The following is a 21,245-nucleotide window of genomic DNA, read 5'->3' as shown; positions in this document are numbered from 1 at the left end:
CAACCCATAAATAGAGATAGAACCATTAAGGCTCTACACCTGCAGAACTCAATTCACCCATATAAAGCAACTGTTTGCAAGACTGGGGCCTATTGGAGCTACCCCTGCAGACACAGCAAGCAGAAATAGCCTCTCACAGCCAGAAGGTCATACTTCTTAACGTTGTACTGCATGAGGGAGTGGGGAAATAAAAAAGTGGGAATCAGATCTCTGGATTAATATCTCAGAAGCAGACAAAGTTGTAGTTGAGGACTATGATAAAACATGCTTCATTTCATGTTCTCTCTGTGAAACACACTGTCAAATTGGTAGTGCCACCTCACTAAATAAGGAACTTGCTATTAAACCAATCAGTGCTAGACAAGCTGGGAAACTTAAGGCACCCAGACCTATTCATGGGCAAATGTCAAAGATGAGGGTGAGGGGAGAAAGTACAAACTCTGGCAAAGACAATAGCTCGTGGATATTCTCTGTCCCCAAAAACTACTTTATTTGAAATGTTTCAAGAAATCCCCTTCCTTATGCAGCATATTACATGATCTCCCCATCTCATGACATCTGTGAGAAACAGGAATTATCTACAAAGCTAGTGGCATTATCTACAATGCCCATACAAACAGAATTTGGGATTTCTTGACTATGGATAAACTGTACAAGAGAAAAAAAAAGCAGCACCAATAAACATACAAATAGTGACGAGGAGATCACACACCCAGCCACCCAACTCTGTTCATGTTTTTTTTTAAATTGGGAATCGGGGGTTGGTCAGGAAAAAAGGAAACCAAAATTGTTGCTCAGCTTTACTTCTTGCAAGCAGTGTTATTTAAATGGATCACATGATGAAAGGGAACATGAAAAGCTATATAGAAAACCATGATTCAGGCAACTTCCCATCTGTTTAGTTCAGATAATTTTAGTTTACTTTTTTGAGAACTTGGATGTGCATAATTAAATGTAGCATTGGTTTTAAAAAAAATTAAGAAACCCTAATTTGCATGTTAAACTGTCCTCATTTCCCAATACTGTGTAAAGTTATGAATGCTAATCTGCAATGTATTGGATGATATGCAAAGTCTTTGCACTGTGTGCGGATTTTATAAAGACATGCAAATTAAGAGAATGTTTGGAATGGGTAGAAAAATAATTTCCCAATAAATATATGCAGGGCGGCAGAAAAGGTGTTTATAACCTTTTCCCCATTGCGGTCTTTTATTCTTGACTGCACATTATTTTTCAAAGTATGTTGCATAAATTGGATTTTTCTTTTTAAATGTAACTTCAGGTTAGAGTGCTCTACTCAGAGCTATAACCCACTACAGGGTTTGTACTTGGCCTGGCCAAGGGTGGGTAAAGGCATTCTGCTTTTAGTGTCATGCCATGCATTAGCCTAACAAATGCATAACTTGTTATGGTTTATTCTACATTGTGTCTCAAGTCCACGTGACAATATAAATACCTGATCTGAAGATGCAAATACATAAGCATTGCAGGAGGGCTGGCTAGGATGAGACCGGACTCATTCAAACTAGGCAAAAACATTTATGCAGGGCAGGAATTTATAGCCCTTTCAATGCGCTACATACGTAGCCATGCTTCCTAGGACATAGGTTATTTGCACTGTTTGTCAGTGGCTTCTGCTTCCTTGTTTACTCTGGATGCATGAGCAAGATCACATGACATTGTGAAATACTACACATATGACAGTGCGGCAAAAAGGTACCTGTGATATGTCTGACTTTTTAATTCCAGCAGATGCTGGTTGAGGGGGCTCCATAATTGCTCTGCCAAGGCTGAGATAGCAAACATGTCATCCCTCTTGGGGCTCATCACCGCAATGCAGCACTTGTCTCCAGCAGAGAAAATGTAAGCTTCCTGGATTGTTAATTAGATTACAGTGACTGCTAAATAGGAATTTTACAAAGAAAATATCAGAAAAGTCAAGACTAGTGATGTGCAGGATACCATCGGCATGCCAGGAGCTGTGATGTCTCTGTCTGGCCAGCTGGAGAAGTTCATAGGAAGATATACTGCCCCAGATCCACTGTCATTAAGGGTAGCTCCCTGCATCAATTGAGGGCAATGTGTGTCCGGGCCGGCACTTATGACATGAGAAAGAGATCATTTTGCTCTTCTCTAGCTGGGAATTTGCACAGCCTCATGGCACATAATGGTACTATAATTTTTTATTTTTAAATTGCTCCATGTGTGTTTTTAAGCACTCACCCGAATGTTGTGAAATGCAGTAGCTGGGCGAGCACGTTACAGCTTTGGTGGTGCCTGTGTTCTGGAAGTTTTGAAGCATGTTTATTTTTCTCCTTTTAAAAAAGAAAACCTATTTGAATCTAGGTTTGTAAGCACATGACAGAGTATATTTTGATGGGAAATATATTTATTGAGATGAATCTGAACCATAGAGGATGGGGGGGGCAGTCTCAGTTTGGGATGAACAGCTCAGTCATGCTATTTAGGCACAGTCCAGAGTAAGGGCCAGTGTGGAGCTGCATTGCTCCTGAGGGAGTAGTTTCTGCAAAACCTTTTTGCGGTCCTGCTGCTTCCTGGAGGTAATGTGGGCCATGGCCCACCTCCTCTTCCCTAGCTCTCTCCCCATTCAGAGTACACTCTAACCCTGAGGGAGTGGGTAGGGAACAATCCTCCCTACTTTTGCCCTTTCTCCTCCCACCGTGCCCTTGCTTAAGGCCTAGGCAGGATCTAAATCATTTGAAAAGGTTCCGTCTTTAGGCAGCCATTGAACATATAGGTCCAAATCTCCACAGCTAGTTACGGGTCCCATCTATTTTTCAGGGTATGGAGTAAGAAAGACACTCTTGCAAGTTCTGGTATCAGAGATGGATGGAGCACATTTCTGGACCGTCAAGAGTGAACCGAGCACTGATCCTGTGAGATTCTGAGAGCCCTCTAACTTCAGCAAGAGTTGAGGGTACTAGCTGCTGCACATTAACAACAGATACGGACACTTTTTTAAGAACTTCATGATATTTTGTTCCACTTGTTCTAATGCTATCTTCTTTGCACTTGATCACCCTCTTTTTAGTAGGGAAAGCCAGACTTTGTCTCAGCAGTTAGAGGTTGCACTGGTTTAATTAAAGGCATAGTTTTAAATTGATTTAGCTGATTAACAGTTAAGCTAAAAGCCATTTAAGCCACATTTAAATCAATTTAAGGATGTCCACACAGGGGTTTGCACCAGTTTAACTAAACTGATTTTTATTAACTGCTGCAGCTTTTATCAGAGACAAGGCCTTACCTAGTTCTATGGTGGGAGTTTGTTTAGTACTAAGGCAGCTCAATGCAGCCTTCGACTTTGAAGTACTCCATCTTCTTTCCCCCATGTCAGCGGGCACAGGCCTCCACTGTGACTTTTTCCTGCCTCAGGCTGCAATGTACCTTCTCTCCCCCTCACACCAAGGGCACAGACAGTCTTACTCTGAAACAGAAGTGTCCATGTGGGGGGCAGCAGGGGGGAAATCTTCTATAGGTCCTAGTCCCTGCACAGACTAAGTTACTTAACCAGGGTTCCTCTTCTGGGATGCAACCTTTTGGGGTAGCAGCCAGAAGACCCTCAAGTTTCCTGAGGACCAGGAGAAGGTAAGAGGATGTGTGGAGGCACAAGGCATCCAGAAAGATTGTCTGGGCCTTCAGTGGATCCCCTGAAACCTACCATAGGTCTGTGGGCTTTTTGGCTTGAACTATCTGCCGGTTCTGATGGCAGTAAACCTCACTCTCTCTCCCCATTGCACCAAGACACATGCCCAAGAGCATGATGTACAAACTCAAATCTCCAGTAACCTTACGCAGGAAAGATCTGCATCACCAGTGATGACTGGTGCCAATGCAAAATCAAGGGGCTGGGCACTCCGCCATCCCATGCAGCTGACCACAACTTGCACCAGGCAGACATCCTTCCAGGCACCCCCCAGCCCACAAGCCATCAGCAGAACCCCACCTTCTTACTGGGCCCACCCACTGCCTCTGTTTGATGCAGCTGGCTCACAGTCAGACTCCTTGTACAGCTGCAGAGGAGGGGATGGAACTCTGTACTTAGGCGGTTCAGGTCCTTTTTTATTCCCAGACAAGACAGCCTGAGACCATGTTCTGGTCATTCAGGAGAGGAGCAGCTCTTTTAGGGGCTGAAAAAAAGGTAGCCTGTTCCCACCCCCAACAGCATTCTATAGTGCTGCAGCTAAATATTGCCAGTTCTTCCCCTTGTGGACTGTAGTCTAAGAAACAGAAAGTGAAAGGCCCAGTCCAATCCTTTTCTCTCTGGGGCCTGCCCAGGGAAAAAAGGTCTCAGCTAGTTAGCTAAACAAATCCCTCATAGTCGCCACCACGAACTATAGTGGCTAATGTGTCCCACTGTTTCCATGCCTGGCAACTCATTCTATAACACGGTATTATCTATTGTTATTTTATGTAAATATTGAGGTATTTTATGCAAATATTGCCTTTAAAGGATATTGAAAGGATCCTGAACTACAATATTCAAAAAAATAGGGAGTTTAGGACAAGAACACTCAATAGCTTTGTTTTGTGTGTAGGAAGCGAAAGGTTCCAGGTTTTTTGGTTTGCTGAAAAGTGCCATGGTGAAACTGAAATTTCCAACTGGGGGAATTTTCTGAAGTTGTCACAGAGATGGTGCCATGAAATCTAGCAAAATTCCCCAACCTCCCTGACTGTGACATGCAAGCTTCAGTTTTGCTTCCCACCCCCCACCTCCTTTTGCACATGGAGATATTGATGTTGCAAACTGCTCTTTGCTTGTGAAAAGCCTAGCCAAGCTAAAAAATGAGCATTCCCAACTTCATGCCAATCAGAACAGGCAAACTGAGGGGGTTTCACACTGTGGTGCATGTAGAATTTTTCCTATAGCCTTAGTTCATTGCATCTAATTTCTGTACAATTACAGTGAATACTCAAGGTTATTCACTTGATCATTCACTGGTGTTAATTTGTTCAGGACATGAAAAGCCCCACTTACCTATACTAGCTTACTCTCTGTTAGTGCAATAAGATATCTTGTAAGTTCAAATTTCTCAGTCTACTTGTGAAGCTACTGTGAGCTGTCTAATGATTCTGCTAAAAAGGGAAAATTTGCATTACTGGATTTCCATTCTCTTTATTTAACAGCATGTGCCGATTACTCAAAGCGATATGGGCAGGGCCTGGTAATATAGTGTTGCTCTAGTATTAACTTAAGGGGATGATCCAGTTGCCTGCAGTAGAAATTACTTTGTGGCCAGGAACCTGCTTTATCGCTTTGTGTAGTTTTAAAGTAGTTAAAAGCTTGAATAACATAAAATAACATAATATAATGTTATTTATGTTATTTCCCACGTGAAGAACTCCTGTAAACCTTGCAGTATTGAAACTCAGTGAACAAGGCATCTTAGACAAGCTGAAAAACAAATGGTGGTACGATAAGGGTGAATGTGGAGCCAAGGACTCCGGAAGTAAGGTCAGTCGCCGAAGGTCTTTTTGTACTGATTAGAACTCACATTTTGACCCACTGTGTTTATCCAAAAATGATTTTCAACCGTTAATATTTACGTTTCCAAGGTTCAAGGAAAAAAAGACTAGAAAAATTAAAGATCAGAATATGACAGCATTTTTCTTTTACAGTATCAAAGACTTTAGTTGTAAGTACATTTTACTACTTGGATATTTTGCTGGGGGAAAAAAAAGGCCATGGAAAATGCCTAAATGAACCTCAGACTGGTATCTCCATTTAACCTACAAACTTCATCACAGTCAATGTATTATTTAGTCCAGCATTGCTTTTCATTTTTGAGTTCTGAGTACATAAAATTTTGTTTCAAAATTGTAACTAAAATTTCTGTCCACATTGGTTGTGAGCGATAGACCACGCATGCTTCTGAAGGATGGATATTTTCAGGAAAGACATCCCATTGATGAGCATGAAACACTTTCCCACCCCCACCACCCCAAGAAAGTTTAAATTTTCTGTTTGAATTTTTTTCTAAGAAAACTAATATTGTGATATTATTGGTAACTCATTTCATAAATCTTGGACATTCATTTTATTGTGCATTGAACCATTTTGCTACTGTATTACTACATTCCATACCAGAAATTTTGTAACTGTTGGAGAATCTGAATACCTGGCATACTTTAAATCAGAGGTTTTCAAACTGTGGGGCATGCCCCCCTAGGACAGCACGGAGGAATATTCAAGGGGGTGAGTGGTGAGGCTGGGGCCAGCCCCACTAGACAGGGTTCAGGGAGGGAACACCACCTCCACCTCCAACTCACCTCAGTGGGCCACCCAGCCCATGGGTCAGTGTTAATGCCTCCACACCCAGCACTGGCTCTGTCCCCAGAGACCATTGCACATGCCTTCCACCAGTTGCAACCAAAAATTGTAACTCAAAGGGGTGGGGGGCTCAGCTCAAATAGTTTGAAAACCACTGCTTTAAATGTATTGTTGGTACAGTTTATGGTTTAATGTAACCAAGCTACATACTAAAACTAATCACTGAGGGCCAGACATCAGGTAACCCTGCAGCTGTTCCTCCTGTAGAATTCCCAGATACTTCAGTGGAAGTTCCACATGTGGATTAGCAGCTGGGTCAGGCCCATGATTTGTATATTTCCTGTTTTATTTGGGGGAAAACATTCTGCTTAACCCAGGTAATGAAAATACAGAGGTTTAGTTAATGCTAGTAGAATTATTGAGGAAGAACAGACCTGACCCAACGTTAAGCATTATTGGAAAGGATTTTCAAAGACACCAAGAGAAGATAAGAACCCAACTCCCATCAGAAAAAAAATCACTCCCCTTGATGCCTTTGCAAATCTCCCTATTATTAGGTGTTTTACTCTTTTAGAGCTGTCTCCTGGTCCTCCTGAAGTCAACAGCAAAACTCATTGATTTCAGTAGGATTGGAATTTGCTCTCAAGGCCTGATCTTCCAGCTGTTGCAGAATAATTTTGGATCAATGAGAGTTTGAATGCACAATTGTAGGATCACACTCTACATTCTTGAAATACAACTGCAAACATAAAATTTAAAATTGCAGGTAATTTAAAAAACTGCCATTATCCAAAATGCCTGTGTTTCCCCCAGGCTGTTACTAGGCAGATTATATTTTCTCCTGATTTTACAGAAATTTTGGAAATCTCCAGAGAACTGTCATACATCAGGGTCTACCTGCAAATATTTTAAATTAGTAAAAATATTTACTGCAGATTGCTCTGGCATCTGGCTTGACAACAGCCACCTAGATTCTGTGTGTTACAACTCAAAGAAGGAAACTATGAATAAACAATATTTAATAAATGCAGAACACAATTCAATTCAGCAGCAAAATGGTTACAATTCTGTATAATCTGATTACAATAATTCTATTTTTTTGAAATGAAGGACTTCCCCCGTCTACCATGCATTGAAGGTGCATCTAGACAGCTTTTTTAAAATTAATATTAATTTTATTCAGTAAGCCAACCTATTTTTATAACAGCGGGTGCTAGTGTAGTTAGCTGGACCTGAAAGTAACTGACCGTCTTCCTCAAAAAAAAATAATAATAATTCTTATTGTTAAATAGAAACCAGATAATTTTCTCAACATCCAAATTATTTTCTCTACATTCACCAGAAATAACTAAATCTTGTGTCTTGTTATTTTTAAAATGGACTTCTGTAAATTCTGCCTTATTTTATGCAGTCATTGATCTACCCAATGGGGAATTCCAAAAATATTTGAGATTCTTTGGGGAGAATGAGGCTAGGTGCCTTCTGTTTGCTACCAGATATACTCAGCAGCACATATGTTTGCTGGGTAGAATCCTAGCCCTATTGACGTCAATGGCAAAAGTCTTATAGATTTCACTAGGGTCAGGATTTCACCCACTGAACAGGGTGAGATAGCACAATAACTGTCTTGAGAATCCCTAGTTTAAACCATTTCTATGTGAGTGGGATAAAGTTGAAACTAACACTGATAAATGAGCTCCAGCATGTAAAGTAACTAGGTAAGAGTATTTGGGGCATCTGATATTCTGAGCTGGGATTTCTGGATGTGTGGGCAGAGGGAGTCTGATTCAAATAGAGTTATATATGTCCGAGCTAAGCCAATCTGACTTTTTGCTGCAGAAAAACTAATCAAGTGGTTCATTTTTCTTAGGACAAGACAAGTGCTCTGAGCCTGAGCAATGTTGCTGGGGTTTTCTATATTCTTGTTGGAGGTCTTGGTCTTGCCATGATGGTTGCTTTGATAGAATTCTGTTACAAGTCTCGTGCAGAGTCCAAACGAATGAAACTCACAAAGAATACACAAAACTTTAAACCTGCTCCTGCAACCAATACCCAGAATTATGCTACATACAGAGAAGGCTACAACGTGTATGGAACAGAAAGTGTTAAAATCTAAGGGTACGATTCAGGTCTAGTAAGCTAATAAACTGGTTTATATTGTGCTAATATCTGTTCTTCCTCCCCTCCCTCACAACTTGAGTAATTTTTCAGAGTTATTGTATGCATCAGAGTGAATGGGCTGCAATAATTTTCATAATATAGTCTGGAAAAGCTCTTTCACAATACTCAGTAATATTTGTGATTTTATTTGTTTTCTTAATCAAAAAGAGACCAGTTTCCATTCTATATCTTTAATGGTGGTGCCAGACTTGATGCTGAAGTGAATGACTGTTGTATCTGAGATTCTGACATTTCAACAGCACAGTGTTTCAAACAGTTCCATCATCCCTTTAAATATTAACTGTAAATTTAGAAATCTTTTCTGCTTTGCTTGTGATGTTTTCCCCTTTATTTAATGTATTTATGTATTTTTTAAGAAGTTGTGCTCAATTCAGCTAACTGCTTCTAGGAAGTCTGGTAAATATTTTACATGCTCGATGAGAAATTTAGAAAAATATCTCAAATTCTACAATAGAAGTGGGTGATTTCTTCATGACAAAAATACCAGTTAATTACTAAATCAGTGCCTTTCCAGAAGTTATTTGAACAGAGTAATTCACATATTACACCTATAGCTAAACTAAAAAGCAAAGAAATTCTAACTTTCAGATAATCTTTGTTGCTGTAAATGATGAGGGGGAAGGTTGTGTAATTAAGTGTAGATTAGAATTATGGTGCCTGATGATAACACACCTCTGAGTCTACAAAATGAGGGTCCACTCCTGCTTCCATTGACTTGAATGGAACCTTTCCACTGACATCAGTGAAAGGAGCAATGGGCTCCCTCAACAAGTTCTCTTCCCAAAACTTCCCGCTTCCCATCAGGTTGGAAATGTTATAAGAACTGTCTAGCTTGTGGCATTACAGCTTCTGGCCAGAAGCAGAAAGGGACAAGGTGAGTAAAATCATGATAAGTTATTTTTAAAGAATCTAACTGGACATTTGCAAAGCCTCACTGCAAACTTTATCATCAGGAGTAAATACTGGTAGTATGGGAGTATCCAAAGGACTGAATGGGATTGGGGCAGTATTATGCTAGGGGCGGCACAAACAGAAGGGAGGGGGTGGGGAAGAGAGAGAGAGACACACACACTATCCGTGCTCTGAATAGCTTTTAATCCTTCCTTTATGTAACCTGGTTCACTCTCCCCTAGATATAATGTTCTCCTTTCAGAAGAAAACAACTGAAATATTTGTATTCTTATCACAGATCCTTGCTTCTCACAGCATGCAACAGGAGGAGCGGCTGAGAATGTGGATACTCCATGGATCCTGACCACCTGAGCCAGTTTTACTTTCTCCTAGGTGTCAGGCATGACACACATTGATGTTGGTGCAATGAACTTTTAATAGGAAAAACTGTTTTTTTTTCCTTCAGTGCCTTATTGAAGACTGAGACTCAACAATGCAAAACCATCACTGAAATATTCTTGCTTTGCTTGAAAATTTAAAAAAAAAATGAACTGGTAAAAGGATACTACTATGTGAAAAAAAAATTCTTGTAAAAAAAAAATCAGTTCAACAAAAGCCATTCTTTGATACCACTGCACAGATATGAACTTATGTTCTAAAATCCAAAAGAGTCAGTTTCATCACATGCCCAGTACCTAACCAAGTTCATAAACTATTCCTGATATAAAGCCTCAGAATTCCACTACTTATGAACAGACTGGCCTGTCACTACTTCTGAGAACTGCTGTCAAGATGCTCTGGTGGGTTTGTTTGGTTTGTTTTAAGCAGTGGAGTGATTTTTTTTTCTAACCACTTAAAATCCTTCAACTCATTTGAAGAAACGTTTATATCAATAAAAGATTAATGTAACACCATGCACAAAAGATGCTTTTAAAAATTAGGGTCAATGATTATTCATCTGTAAATCCAAAAGAAAGTGATTTGTGGAATTCTCTATTTTGCTTTCAGATCAGCAAATGAATTCTCTTGACAAGTTAACTATAGTACAGGCAAAAAAATACTTCTTTTTTCTATCATACCTACAGGTGCTTTATTAAGATGGCATTAGATGGCTTTAGAAGAAGCCATTCATGATTTAGGTTTCTTGCTGTGTGTTTGCATTTTAATTTAATGTTTAGTATCACACAATGAGGCAAGAGAAGAGCAGGAGAATAGTTTTCTCCACACATGGCTAAACCGCTTTTCTCAAAAACTAGCACTGAGAGATGATGCTTTTTGGCGAATTCTCATTTTAAAAAACAAAAATAAGGAAACAGGATAGTATCTCAAGTTAGACCTGCAGTTCCAGACTATAGTTACGCGATCTCACATTACTATTGCTAGTACTGTTATATTATATCAGCTCCTGCCAGTTATTGTTTCATGGCTGTTCATCAAAGGAAGTCTGTGTCCTTTCCTAGTTTGTAAAGGATACAATGTATTCCAAAATATACTGCTAAAGATAGAGGCTTAGTATTATTCACTTCCAACTTCTCAGATATGGCAGTTTTTCAAACTTACATAACTGCATCTTTTTAAAACAAAAACTTTAAACATATTGTCAGTTACAAGAAAAAAATGTTAAAAGAAGAATCTGCATACTAATTACCTCTAATATGACAATATGTAATATCTGTAGTTCAATAGAGTTTTATTTCATCAGTAACAGACATTGAAAAAATCAGAGAGACAATGAATAAACATTTTTAAAAAGAATTTTGACCCATAGGTCTCTAGTTCACTGACAATATATTTGATCTTTTGTGAGAATAAAAAAAGATAATATGGGAAAGTCTTGTTAAAGAAAAACATATTTCTGACAATGTAATATACAAAAGTTAAAGCTCATAAGAGAGCAATTCACTGTTCAAGTTTTTAACAAGGTCATGAAGAAAATGAAAATGTTTTTTCTTCTCTCATGAAACTGTGATTTTCAACTTCTGAATGCTATAACATCCCAGCAAAGGGAAAGCTAAAGCTGTGCAGTTATAAGTTGTATTTAAAAAACAAAAACATTTTCTTAGAAGCTGTATAAAAAAGATGTATATTTATCAAATCAATTTTTATGAGTGGAGGCTTCACACAGGTGAAGAGGCTTGCTAAACTGTTTGTTATTTTTTAAAACTTGCATGTAAAAAACAAACAAAAAAAGTGTTGATAGCTTACAAATTCCTATTACTAATTTCAAGCTCTGGAAGTTCAGCAGTAGTCACTTGAGGATTTTTTATTATTATTATTTATTTGGTTTGGTCCTTTATTTTGTTTTATATATTTTATTTTATTTTATTTTTTAAATTAAGTTCCTATTTTTGTCATTAAAACTGCACTTCAGTGAACAGAAAAATTGCCAAGCAAACTAATGGCTGTAAAAGCATAAGCTGCATGTGTGGGTATAAATTACTGAACCTCATTTTAATGAGGTGTTGTACAAAGTTTTAATACATTTTGTAAATAAAATTGTAAAGAAAAAAGATCCTCTGAACTTTTTATTCAAGGCTCCTTGCTGGTTGGGCTGAAGAGAGCAGATGGGATTCCTTAGATTACTGTATATTGTTTAAGTACCACTTTATTTATGATGTTTCAGTGGAGAGTTTCTCATCCATATGGGGGGCTTAATGCAGGTTACTGAGGGGACTCTGCACTGGGCCAGCTATGGGGAAAAGGTGCAGTCCAAATTTAAGAGCTAACACTGGGGTCCAAAAAAGCGAGGTGCTGAGCATCTTCAGCTTCCATTCATGCAGTGCGAGTTACGCAGCTTTCCGACTAGAAGTTGCAAAGGTTCACGTGTGTCAGGAAGCTCAGTTCTTCATCTCCTACACACAACAGCTCCCATCTCTCAGTCTGTCCCTCTCCCCTCCATCAAACAACCCAGGAGTTACTGCTACCTTGGGATAAGGCAGGCACAGGTGGTCCACCAGGCAACTAAATTCACCACTATGTGGCAGCACCTGAGACAGGTTGTCTCCACTTGGAATAAGGAGAAGACTATTGAGTAGAGCTGGTGAGGAAACAGAATTTCTAACGTTTCAAAACTCTCCTTCATTCGGAGTCAAAAGGCAAGTTCCTGTCATTGCAAAATAATAATTCCAAAATATTTTGTTTCTGAAATATCAAAATTAAACTTTCTGAGAAGTCAGAATGTTCTATCGTAGGATGGCCCCACCTGGGGCACCCTCCAGAAGCAAGCTAGAGCATGGCAGGTGCACTTGCCTCAGGTTTCCCCCATTTCCTCATGAAAGGAACAAGTCTGCAATACAAAGCCTGTCTCTGGGTATAATGTATTCATCTACACCAGTAGAGTTAATCCCCAAAATTTGTGTAGTAAAACCATTCTCCAATTTCCACAACAAACGAAGACACAGCAGGTTTTTCCAGCTTCCCTCTTCAGGGTCATCAGCTCCAAGTGACCCACCTGAAAGTCAAGAGCAGCACTTCGTTCTCACTTCCTCTGGACCTTGATCCGGGCCTCCTGCCTGAGCATAACTAGTCTTCTCACAGCCCTTCACTCAAGCCACCTGAGGGCTCCACCCTCAAACAATGTTACACTCCTCCAGGCCTGCCTGCCTGGGAGTCCAACCCTTGCTCAGAGGATTCATCCTCCTGCAACAAACCTCTTGTTCACAGGCTCAGCTTCCCCTGACCCAGCTGGATCTTTCCCTCTCTCTATGGGCCACTGCCTGAGCCTTCCACTCCCTTGGAGTCCCCAGCTCTGGTCAGTCTCCTTCCCTTTGGGGTCCAGGAGCCCTCTCTCAAGCCTAATTGGGAGGCAACTAACTAGTCTCAGAGGCACTGGCCTCTTCCATCTTAGAGGACCAGTGTCACCCTGGGACAGTTACATTTCAATTTTGCTTCAATTTTATGTTCTTTTGTAAAAGTCAAAATTAAGCATCTCCACCATATCGAAACAAAATGTTGAGATAATTCCCCCATGAAAGATTTCAGTGAAATCAGTATTTTACAGGAAAACATTTTGCTTTCATCACATCGGCATTTAACCAATGATCCTGCAAGCTGCTCAGCGCCCCCATCTCCATTGACCGTAGTGGAGGATGGGGGCACTCAGTTTCTACTGGGATTGGGTACTTATTTGTATCTTCATTGTATAAGCAATTAGTGCCTGAATCTGCAAGATACTGAGCACCTCCGGGGTCCACTGAGCACCTGCTGCTCAGACACGGGGGCATTTGCTGGATCGTAGGAGACAGACACTGAGGGGAGTTTGAGAAAAAGTGATACCAGAACCAACTGATGGGAAAGCAACATGGCTGGTCCTGAGCTGGCCAATGCTAGTTCCCCAGGACTGGAGCTATAATAAAAATTGAAATGTTCTTTAGTTGCCATGGAGACAGGATAGCGCTGAAGTGTAAAGGAACTCCTGAAATATACATATTTATAACCCAGTAGCTCCCAACACTTAAATACTACATTTTTGACACTGTTGCTATAAATACATTCAACAAAAGAACTTCTCCAAAGTGTTCTGTTCCATCTCCACCCCCCTCCCCCCATCACAATGCCTGGAACTATTTTCTCTATTCAAACTACATTTGCTTGCTTTCCTATCAAACCCAGGAAAGTTGTGATATTTCTGAGTAGTTACTTTAGTGCTTTACAAGCTATAATTATACAAAACCATCATAATAAATTGTCAGGATGCTACAAAGATAGTCACTGAGCAGCACTCCCTCCCACCCCCATGCGCTTGGGGTGGGGGGGTAATATGGCCCTAAAGCTGCAGCGCCAGCCCACGGAACATAATTTTAAAATATAATTTGGTCCTCTCCACAGAATTCAGATACTAATATCTAACATTTTGTCCAGTAGCTACAGGTTTAATTTAGGCACAGCCCACAGGCATCACCACACAATTCAGGAGAGAAGATACACAGCAGGAATGATAGTCGCTTTTCCAAGCCTTTTAAGGATTTAAGAGCTAGAATTTATAAATACAGCCTGATCACAGAACATGAACTATCGGCAAGAGACCCAAGTTATGAACTCACTGAAATGCAAGGCCAAATGCTCCGTCATACTCTAGAGAAGAAATGCACGTTAAAACAGCAGAAAGACATATATTGTATAAACAGTATAAAGCCAAAGCAAGTAGGGGGAAAAACCTGTGCAGTGACTAGATTTGTATTTCCCCTGCTCACCCCTGTAAATACATGCAGGCTTTTTGGTCATTACTACAGAAGCAAAATACACAGGATTATAAAATCTGCAGCATGAGGCACAGGTCACTTGCAGGTTAAAATTAGTGTAATGGTGGATTCTCTGTAATTTGAAGTCTTTAAATCATTATTTGAGGACTTCAGTAACTCAACCAGAGGTTATGGGTCTGTTACTGGAGTGGGTGGGTGAGGTTCTGTGGCCTGTGATGTGCAGGTTCAACTAAATGATCACAATGGTCCCTTCGGACCTTAGAGTCTGTGAGACTAAAACTTTCTAAATGCTACTATAATCCTCCGAGGGATCTACCCTTCAGCACCAGTGATATCCTCCTGCTGTGGTAATCAGAGTGGGGTCTGGGGAGCCCGAGCAGCCCTTGGAGAGTTGGTGGTTCGCTGCTGTCAACAGTGAAACTGCATTTACCATTGCTTTTTCAAATCAAGAGTGGCTGCAGTTGCCACAGAAATGTTATATGATGGCAGAAGGGGAGGCAGCAGTCCACAGGATTTGCATAGCAAAGGAGAAGTATCTGTGAGACTCCTCAATGAAGGTTTGGGGGTCTCGCTAGGAAAGCTTTGAGACTGGTTCTTCTACAAGGACATGTGCAACCATGTGACACTGATGCCCTAGTCCTGGAAAGGAAGGCAACTTGCCAACCAAAACTGAGTAGATGTAGACTATGGCACTGTTTGGTGATGAATAAGGTGACATCATGCTAGCTAACAAACTACCAATACTCCCTGATAATTTGATCCCCTTTCCAGCTAAATAAGAGCTTGGGAATAATAAAGTATGCAGTCAATAAAATCCAGTTTGAATAAACTTGTTCACGGAGCCCTTATATCTTCCTAACATGGAGGCCTATAAACACCAAACTGCACTGGGTTGGAGTGTCCTGACCAGAGTCAAGCTCACGTTTGTTACTTTTAGGATTAAAAAGAAAAATTCAGGGCATTGTAAGACAGTAAAACAGTGGCAGCGCCCCTTGCCTACTCCCATTCTGCTGGGAGCAAATGCAGTTTAGATTGAACCAAACCCCATATTAGTGCAATGCACCATTCTTTGGGGATGGACCCTAATGAGGGCTCCCAGCAGGCAAAAGGGAATGTGATGGTGTAATGCTGCTCAGCACATGGGCCGGACTCTAAGAACAGGATTGTGACCTGCCTGAAAAACACCAATGGGTAGGTAGCTTCCCCTACCTGAGCTACCTGCATTGTGGGAAGTGTTACAGGAAAGAGATTAGAGGAGTTTACATAGAGAGGTAAATGTAAAGAGTGCCATATTACACATTTTTACATGCCAGTATATGAGTTTGTAGGACCAATAACGTTATTTATCGTTGTTGTGCATTTCAAATGACTTCTTGATTACAGCTTTTAACAGGGGGAGCCTACGGAGGCTGTTCACCTCCAGCACAGGGGGGCAGGGAATGATTTTTCAGGGGACAGATGAAGGAGGCTGGAGGTGGGGAGCAGAGCCATCCATCAGGTGCCAGCTAGCAATCTACTCCTGCTATAGGCCCCTAGAGCTGAAGAGGAGCCAGGCCATTGTGACTCACAGTTAGGGTAGAGGAGGTCTCAGTGTTCAGAAAAACAAAGTAAATGTGGGAGGAGGGGAAGATACTGAATAATCATCCACATTCTGTTTTCAGAACGTATTTCAGCATAGTTTGGGGTTGCTGACATTGCCAAAACAAAACATTTTATTGAGAGACAAAAAGTTTGATAATAGCAACCACACAGAAGTAGCGTATACACTGAAGGCCTTGGTCCTGCTGGGATCCTATCCATCAAAGGGGGTTGTTGTGACACCTGGTCTTCATTGTCATGCTTGATACAGACCACTAAAAGCGGTACCAACAAACACCCTGTCACAACTTGTTTCTTACATATGCCACCCTTAAGCTAAGATCTGTAGAAGGATACAATGAAATTAATATATTTTTGTGAAAAGCATCCCACACAATATATGCAGGGAAGCATGAAAAAAAAGAGATAGGGTTCCTTAATACCTTCATTTCATGCTCAAAGTTCAGTCAAATACAGAATAGTCTAATCTGTCCATTTCTTTTCCTGGAAAAACTGCAGTTTTGACTCAATGTACAAGAAGCTAGAAAAGCAGAACCAGCAGCACGTTGATGATTGATATTCTACCGCCTGATGTACATGTCAAAATTTCCAGCATGCCACTGACAGATTGGGTGTTAATTTGTCTGCTTAGTCACAATGTGAGAGCTATAAAAGTGTGAAAAACTGTAATGACAGACTAATAAATAATACTCGCCTTGTATGTGCAGCGTCTGCAAAGCTACCCCTGCAGTTGTCTCACTGAGCTTCAAGAATGTAGGAAAACAGTTCGTTTAAATTTTTCTAATGAATATTCATTAAGCTGAACAAGTCATTTAATGCTGCAGTTGCTGTTTACCAGAAAGATGAGTATAACAAAACCCAAACCCTATACACAGCCAGCCCCAACCCCTAACATTAGCCTGAAGTCAATGATTGGCAGCAAGAATCCATGATCACTGGAAAATCCCCAAAGCGAACTATGGTTTGGCGCTCCCAAATGGCCCCACTTAAGACCTATACATACTCCCATTTGGAAGTTCGACGCCAGTCTCTAGCTCAGTGTCCGCAACCTGCGTCAACCGTAGCCTAGCACCCAGGCAAACAACGAATATAACCTTAGCTCAGAGCCACCTAATATCCCTATCCCTATAAGAGGGAGCACAATCGACCTCCACCTCAGACTAGCAGCATCAACAGATCCAAACAGGAACCCTGCATGGGCTTCCTACAGACTTCGATGCTAGTTTTAGTCCATGAGCCGTATTGGCGCTAATCCTAACCCAGAGTACGCAACCAGCCTCAACCCTAATCCTAGCCCAAACTCCCCGATCCCAACCCTAATCCTTGCACAGAGCCCCGAAAGAACAAATCTAACCCTGGGCAGTGATCTCCATCCAGCCCTAACCCTACTCAGGACCCATAGTCATCTCTAACCCCAACTCTCCCCCATAGTACCCTATCAGACATTAACATGACCATAGTTTGGGGGTCCATAACTGACTCAACTCTAATACCAGCCTTGCACCCATACCAACAACATTAACCCAAGTCCCAGGCCCACTGCAGACTCCAACCTCATCCTAGCCTAGGGCCCAGTACTCATCACAATCCCAGCCAGGAGCCACAACCATTGCCACTGGCACGCTAATGTATGGGCCACTGCTTGTGGACCCTGCAACTGGTTAGAACTCTAATCTTAGCTCAGTGGCAACTACCAGCCCCAAACCTCATTGTACCAGCCCCAGCCCCAATCCTAACTCCAGTCTGAACACACATACCAATATAACCCTAAAACTGGCTGATACACCTCCCCTCACTCACAAGGAGCTGCTACTTAACAGCTCTAACCGGAGCCCAGTCCCAGCCAGAATCCTAGCATATGGTCTAACATTTGTCTAACCATAAGCAAGCACCTAGTTTAGGATAACCTAACAGCACACTAACCCTAGCCAGGCTGTCTACCAGCCACAACCCAAACCCTAGTAGAAGTCCCCAACTGCTCTAGCAGTAACACTAGCCTGGGACACGGCCAACTTCAAGACTATACCAAGTGTGGGGATACCTACAAACCACAAGCATAAAGTTAGCATAGGACCTCCAATAACTATGGGGAAGCCCTTGGTCCTGAAACTAACCCTAATCACACTACCCTATTAACCTTTCAACACTAACACCGTTACCCATAGGCCATAGCCATCTACAACTAACCTAAGATCACCAAGCAGCCCCAAATTTATCCCTAGCCCAGCACCACATGTTTGCCCTAACCCTAAGGCCACCATGACCCTAGACATAGGCCATCTAAGTTCCATCTTCTGACAGTCTCTGGGTGAAGATTAGGTTTAAAACGATGTCAATAAACTAACAAATAAAAAAATGTTACACGCACTGGATTAAATATACATCCTGCAACACTCCAGTAACTTTCAAAATGAAAGCCATAGTGTTATATTTGTGTTTTGTCTTAGATGTTAGCGAGTAACGTTAGGAGGGGATCCCAAGATTCAAAAACATAAGGCTTGACAATATAAATTAAAAGAGGAAATTGTCATCCAGATGGACATTAGATAATCTCTCTAGCTCTTTAGTCTAAATCAGTGGTTCTTACAGTGTGCTCAATGAGGTATTTTCTGTTATAAAATGAAACATTTTCCTGTCCACAAAATGAAACATTACAAGAGCCAGGCACTAGCTTCGGCTGGTTGGAGAGAAGATTGGAGTCTATGAAAGAGCATGTGTGAACTGAACTGCATGCTGAAAAAACTGGTCTACTTCAGCAGCAGGGTTTCATTTGGGACACTGAGGGAGTCTGTTTATTCACCTTATAAGCAATGATCTGCCAGTCACTGAAGGAAAACAAAAGACCTCTGATTATATCAGTGCAGGAATTACTGAGGGAAATTGTTTGGCCTGTGTTTCACAGGAAGTGAGGTGTACATCCTAGCTGTTTTGCACTGCTGTAAACCCCATGTTATATCTAGCTAGGGGCAGATCACTATCCCAGTTGATGATTATAAGTTTGTTCCTAGGTGGTTCTGGTAGCTTTCAGTCCAGGAACTACAATTCTCAGAATGCAGAGAGGAGGTGGAGAGAGGCGAAAGAAAGGAGGCATGTGAGCTCTGAGAAAGAGTGAGGGGAATAAACCTTACCTTGGCTGTTCTCAAGCTTCCCGAGTCTTCCTCGAAGGAGCTGAGGTACAAAACCCAGCTTTATTGACTTGTCTGCTCAGTGCTGCTCCATAGTGGAGATAAAAGCAGCCTGAACTTAACAGTGAATCTGCACAAGGCCATACAAGTACCATTACGGTATTTGAGTGTTTGTGGGTCCAGATTAGATTTAACAGATTTTTAAAGACACTGTCATAGGTTATGGCTTGAGGTCACATATACCCCCTCAGGTCACATACACCTCCTTCCCTGGTTAACAGTAGCCCAGTGCTCCAGTCCTGGGCTATGGGATCTAGCCTTCCAGCTAGCAAGTCTGTCCATTTCCAGGGGGAACGTAAAACAGTCCAAACCAAGAGGAAAATAGTTCCAGGGTTTTGCCTCATGCCGAGGGGGAGCAGCCTTGCAGCCTCCAGTGGCTCTCTCGGCTCTCATGCTCCTGCATGGCTAAGAGCTAGTCCTGGGGATTAGCAAAAGGGGCTGTCGTATCTCTGAGAACTCAGGCTGGCAACACTCTCAAGCTGGTCCTCAGCAAGTAACCCAGCACTGGGGGCTCTAACAAGGCTTGTTTGGAGAGCTGGCCTGAGTTCCTTCCATTCACAGGCCCAGCATCAGCCCCCAGAAGCTGCGCAGGTGCTGCAGATTTGGGCTGACTGCGACCACAGGAGTTCTTTAACTCCTTCTTTCGCAGTGTGAGCGACCCAAAGACACCACGTTCTATCTTTTCCCCCTCAGAGTGTCACCTCAGGGCAGTAAAGGTTTCTGCCAAAGGAGAAACTTTCATTTATGAAGCATAATGGGGAAAATGATGAATTTTAAAAAAAGATCAAATGCACAAGATTTCTGTGTATTTTAGCAGTATGGGAAGTTAAGGTAGTTTGGGTGTCCTTATTCTGTATGTCCTTACTGTAACATTTTTGGATTGCTTTTAAGTTTAGCCTTACCTGAGAATTTCCTCAGTTTGCACAACTTTGCAGTTTGGATAATGACAATGTCCCTGTAATGTATTTTACCACAATGACTAATATATACTTTCAAGCCTAACTCCATTTTAACATGCTTTTTTTTCTGTGAATAATATAAGGCCTGATTTAGAATGATACAGAGCATTCCCAACTCCCAGTGAAGTCAATGGGAATAGAGGGAGGGCAGCATCTGATTGTCCAGACCCATAATCACAGGCATTTACCCTCACAGCACATGGCCCATTTGACAGTAGAATAAAAGGCATAACAATGAGAGCATGACAAAACATTGTCGTAATTGGGGGGCCCTCATTATTATGAGTATTCAGTTATGACAATGCTCTTTCTTACAACATCTGTTATAAAGACTTGGTCTTTCAAAGTTTGGTACATGGTCTTATGATTTTTTAAAATTATTATTATTTAAGGTTATTACATTAATAATTATTCATGGTTATTAAATTTAAATTGCAAAAATTCTTCAGTGTTCATATTTATTGCCTCAGTCTGGAAAATCCACTGTATTTTACAGACCACAATATATAAACAAGCACTGGATAATGATTGTTCTATTCCATTAAACTATGGAATTTAAGTACATAAATAATGTTTTGTGGATATTATAAAATTCAAAGTAATATTAATTCAGAGCATACTAGATTTAAAATTGGTTTCAGGGAAAATATTGGATGCACACCAAAAGCCATCATTATATCTGTGTCATTTATCTGATCTCAATTATCAGGTAGCCTTTGCAGCCTGTGCAATGTGAAAGGCAGAATATGAAGTATTTATTGATAAAATTAAGACATCCCATAACATTTAAGTCTCTCAGCTACAAATAAAAAAACAGCCCAGTTTGAACATAATGTTTTTCTGCCCCTAATTTTTCATCTTTAATACCACTCAGATATGCAAACTGTCGCCAATACTTAAACAAAGACAAGCTAACTTTATCATTTCCCATGTGTAAGTG

At 41.0% G+C, this 21,245-nt stretch overlaps 1 protein-coding gene across 5 annotated transcripts in view; it reads left to right on the top strand.

The window, feature by feature from the left end:
* The window catches only part of GRIA3 (glutamate ionotropic receptor AMPA type subunit 3), a 222,117-nt gene extending 211,825 nt beyond the window's left edge, over positions 1-10,292 (top strand). The window contains exons 14-16 of one of the 5 annotated variants that reach the window (XM_038415654.2): positions 5,359-5,473; positions 8,160-8,407; positions 9,660-10,292. In XM_038415654.2, coding sequence (XP_038271582.1) covers positions 5,359-5,473; positions 8,160-8,405 — 361 coding nt within the window. In that variant the 3' untranslated portion in view covers positions 8,406-8,407; positions 9,660-10,292. Of the gene's footprint in view, positions 1-5,358; positions 5,539-8,159; positions 8,408-9,659 lie in introns of those variants that run through there. The other 4 variants (XR_005294793.2, XM_038415652.2, XM_043492288.1 and 1 more) reach the window with 4 other exon arrangements.
* Positions 10,293-21,245: the final 10,953 nt, after the last annotated feature.

Source organism: Dermochelys coriacea, chromosome 9, assembly GCF_009764565.3.
Source record: "Dermochelys coriacea isolate rDerCor1 chromosome 9, rDerCor1.pri.v4, whole genome shotgun sequence".
NCBI lineage: Eukaryota > Metazoa > Chordata > Testudines > Dermochelyidae > Dermochelys > Dermochelys coriacea.
The sequence above is the reverse complement of the archived record's forward strand: the minus strand, read 5'-3'. Positions and strand labels throughout refer to the sequence as shown.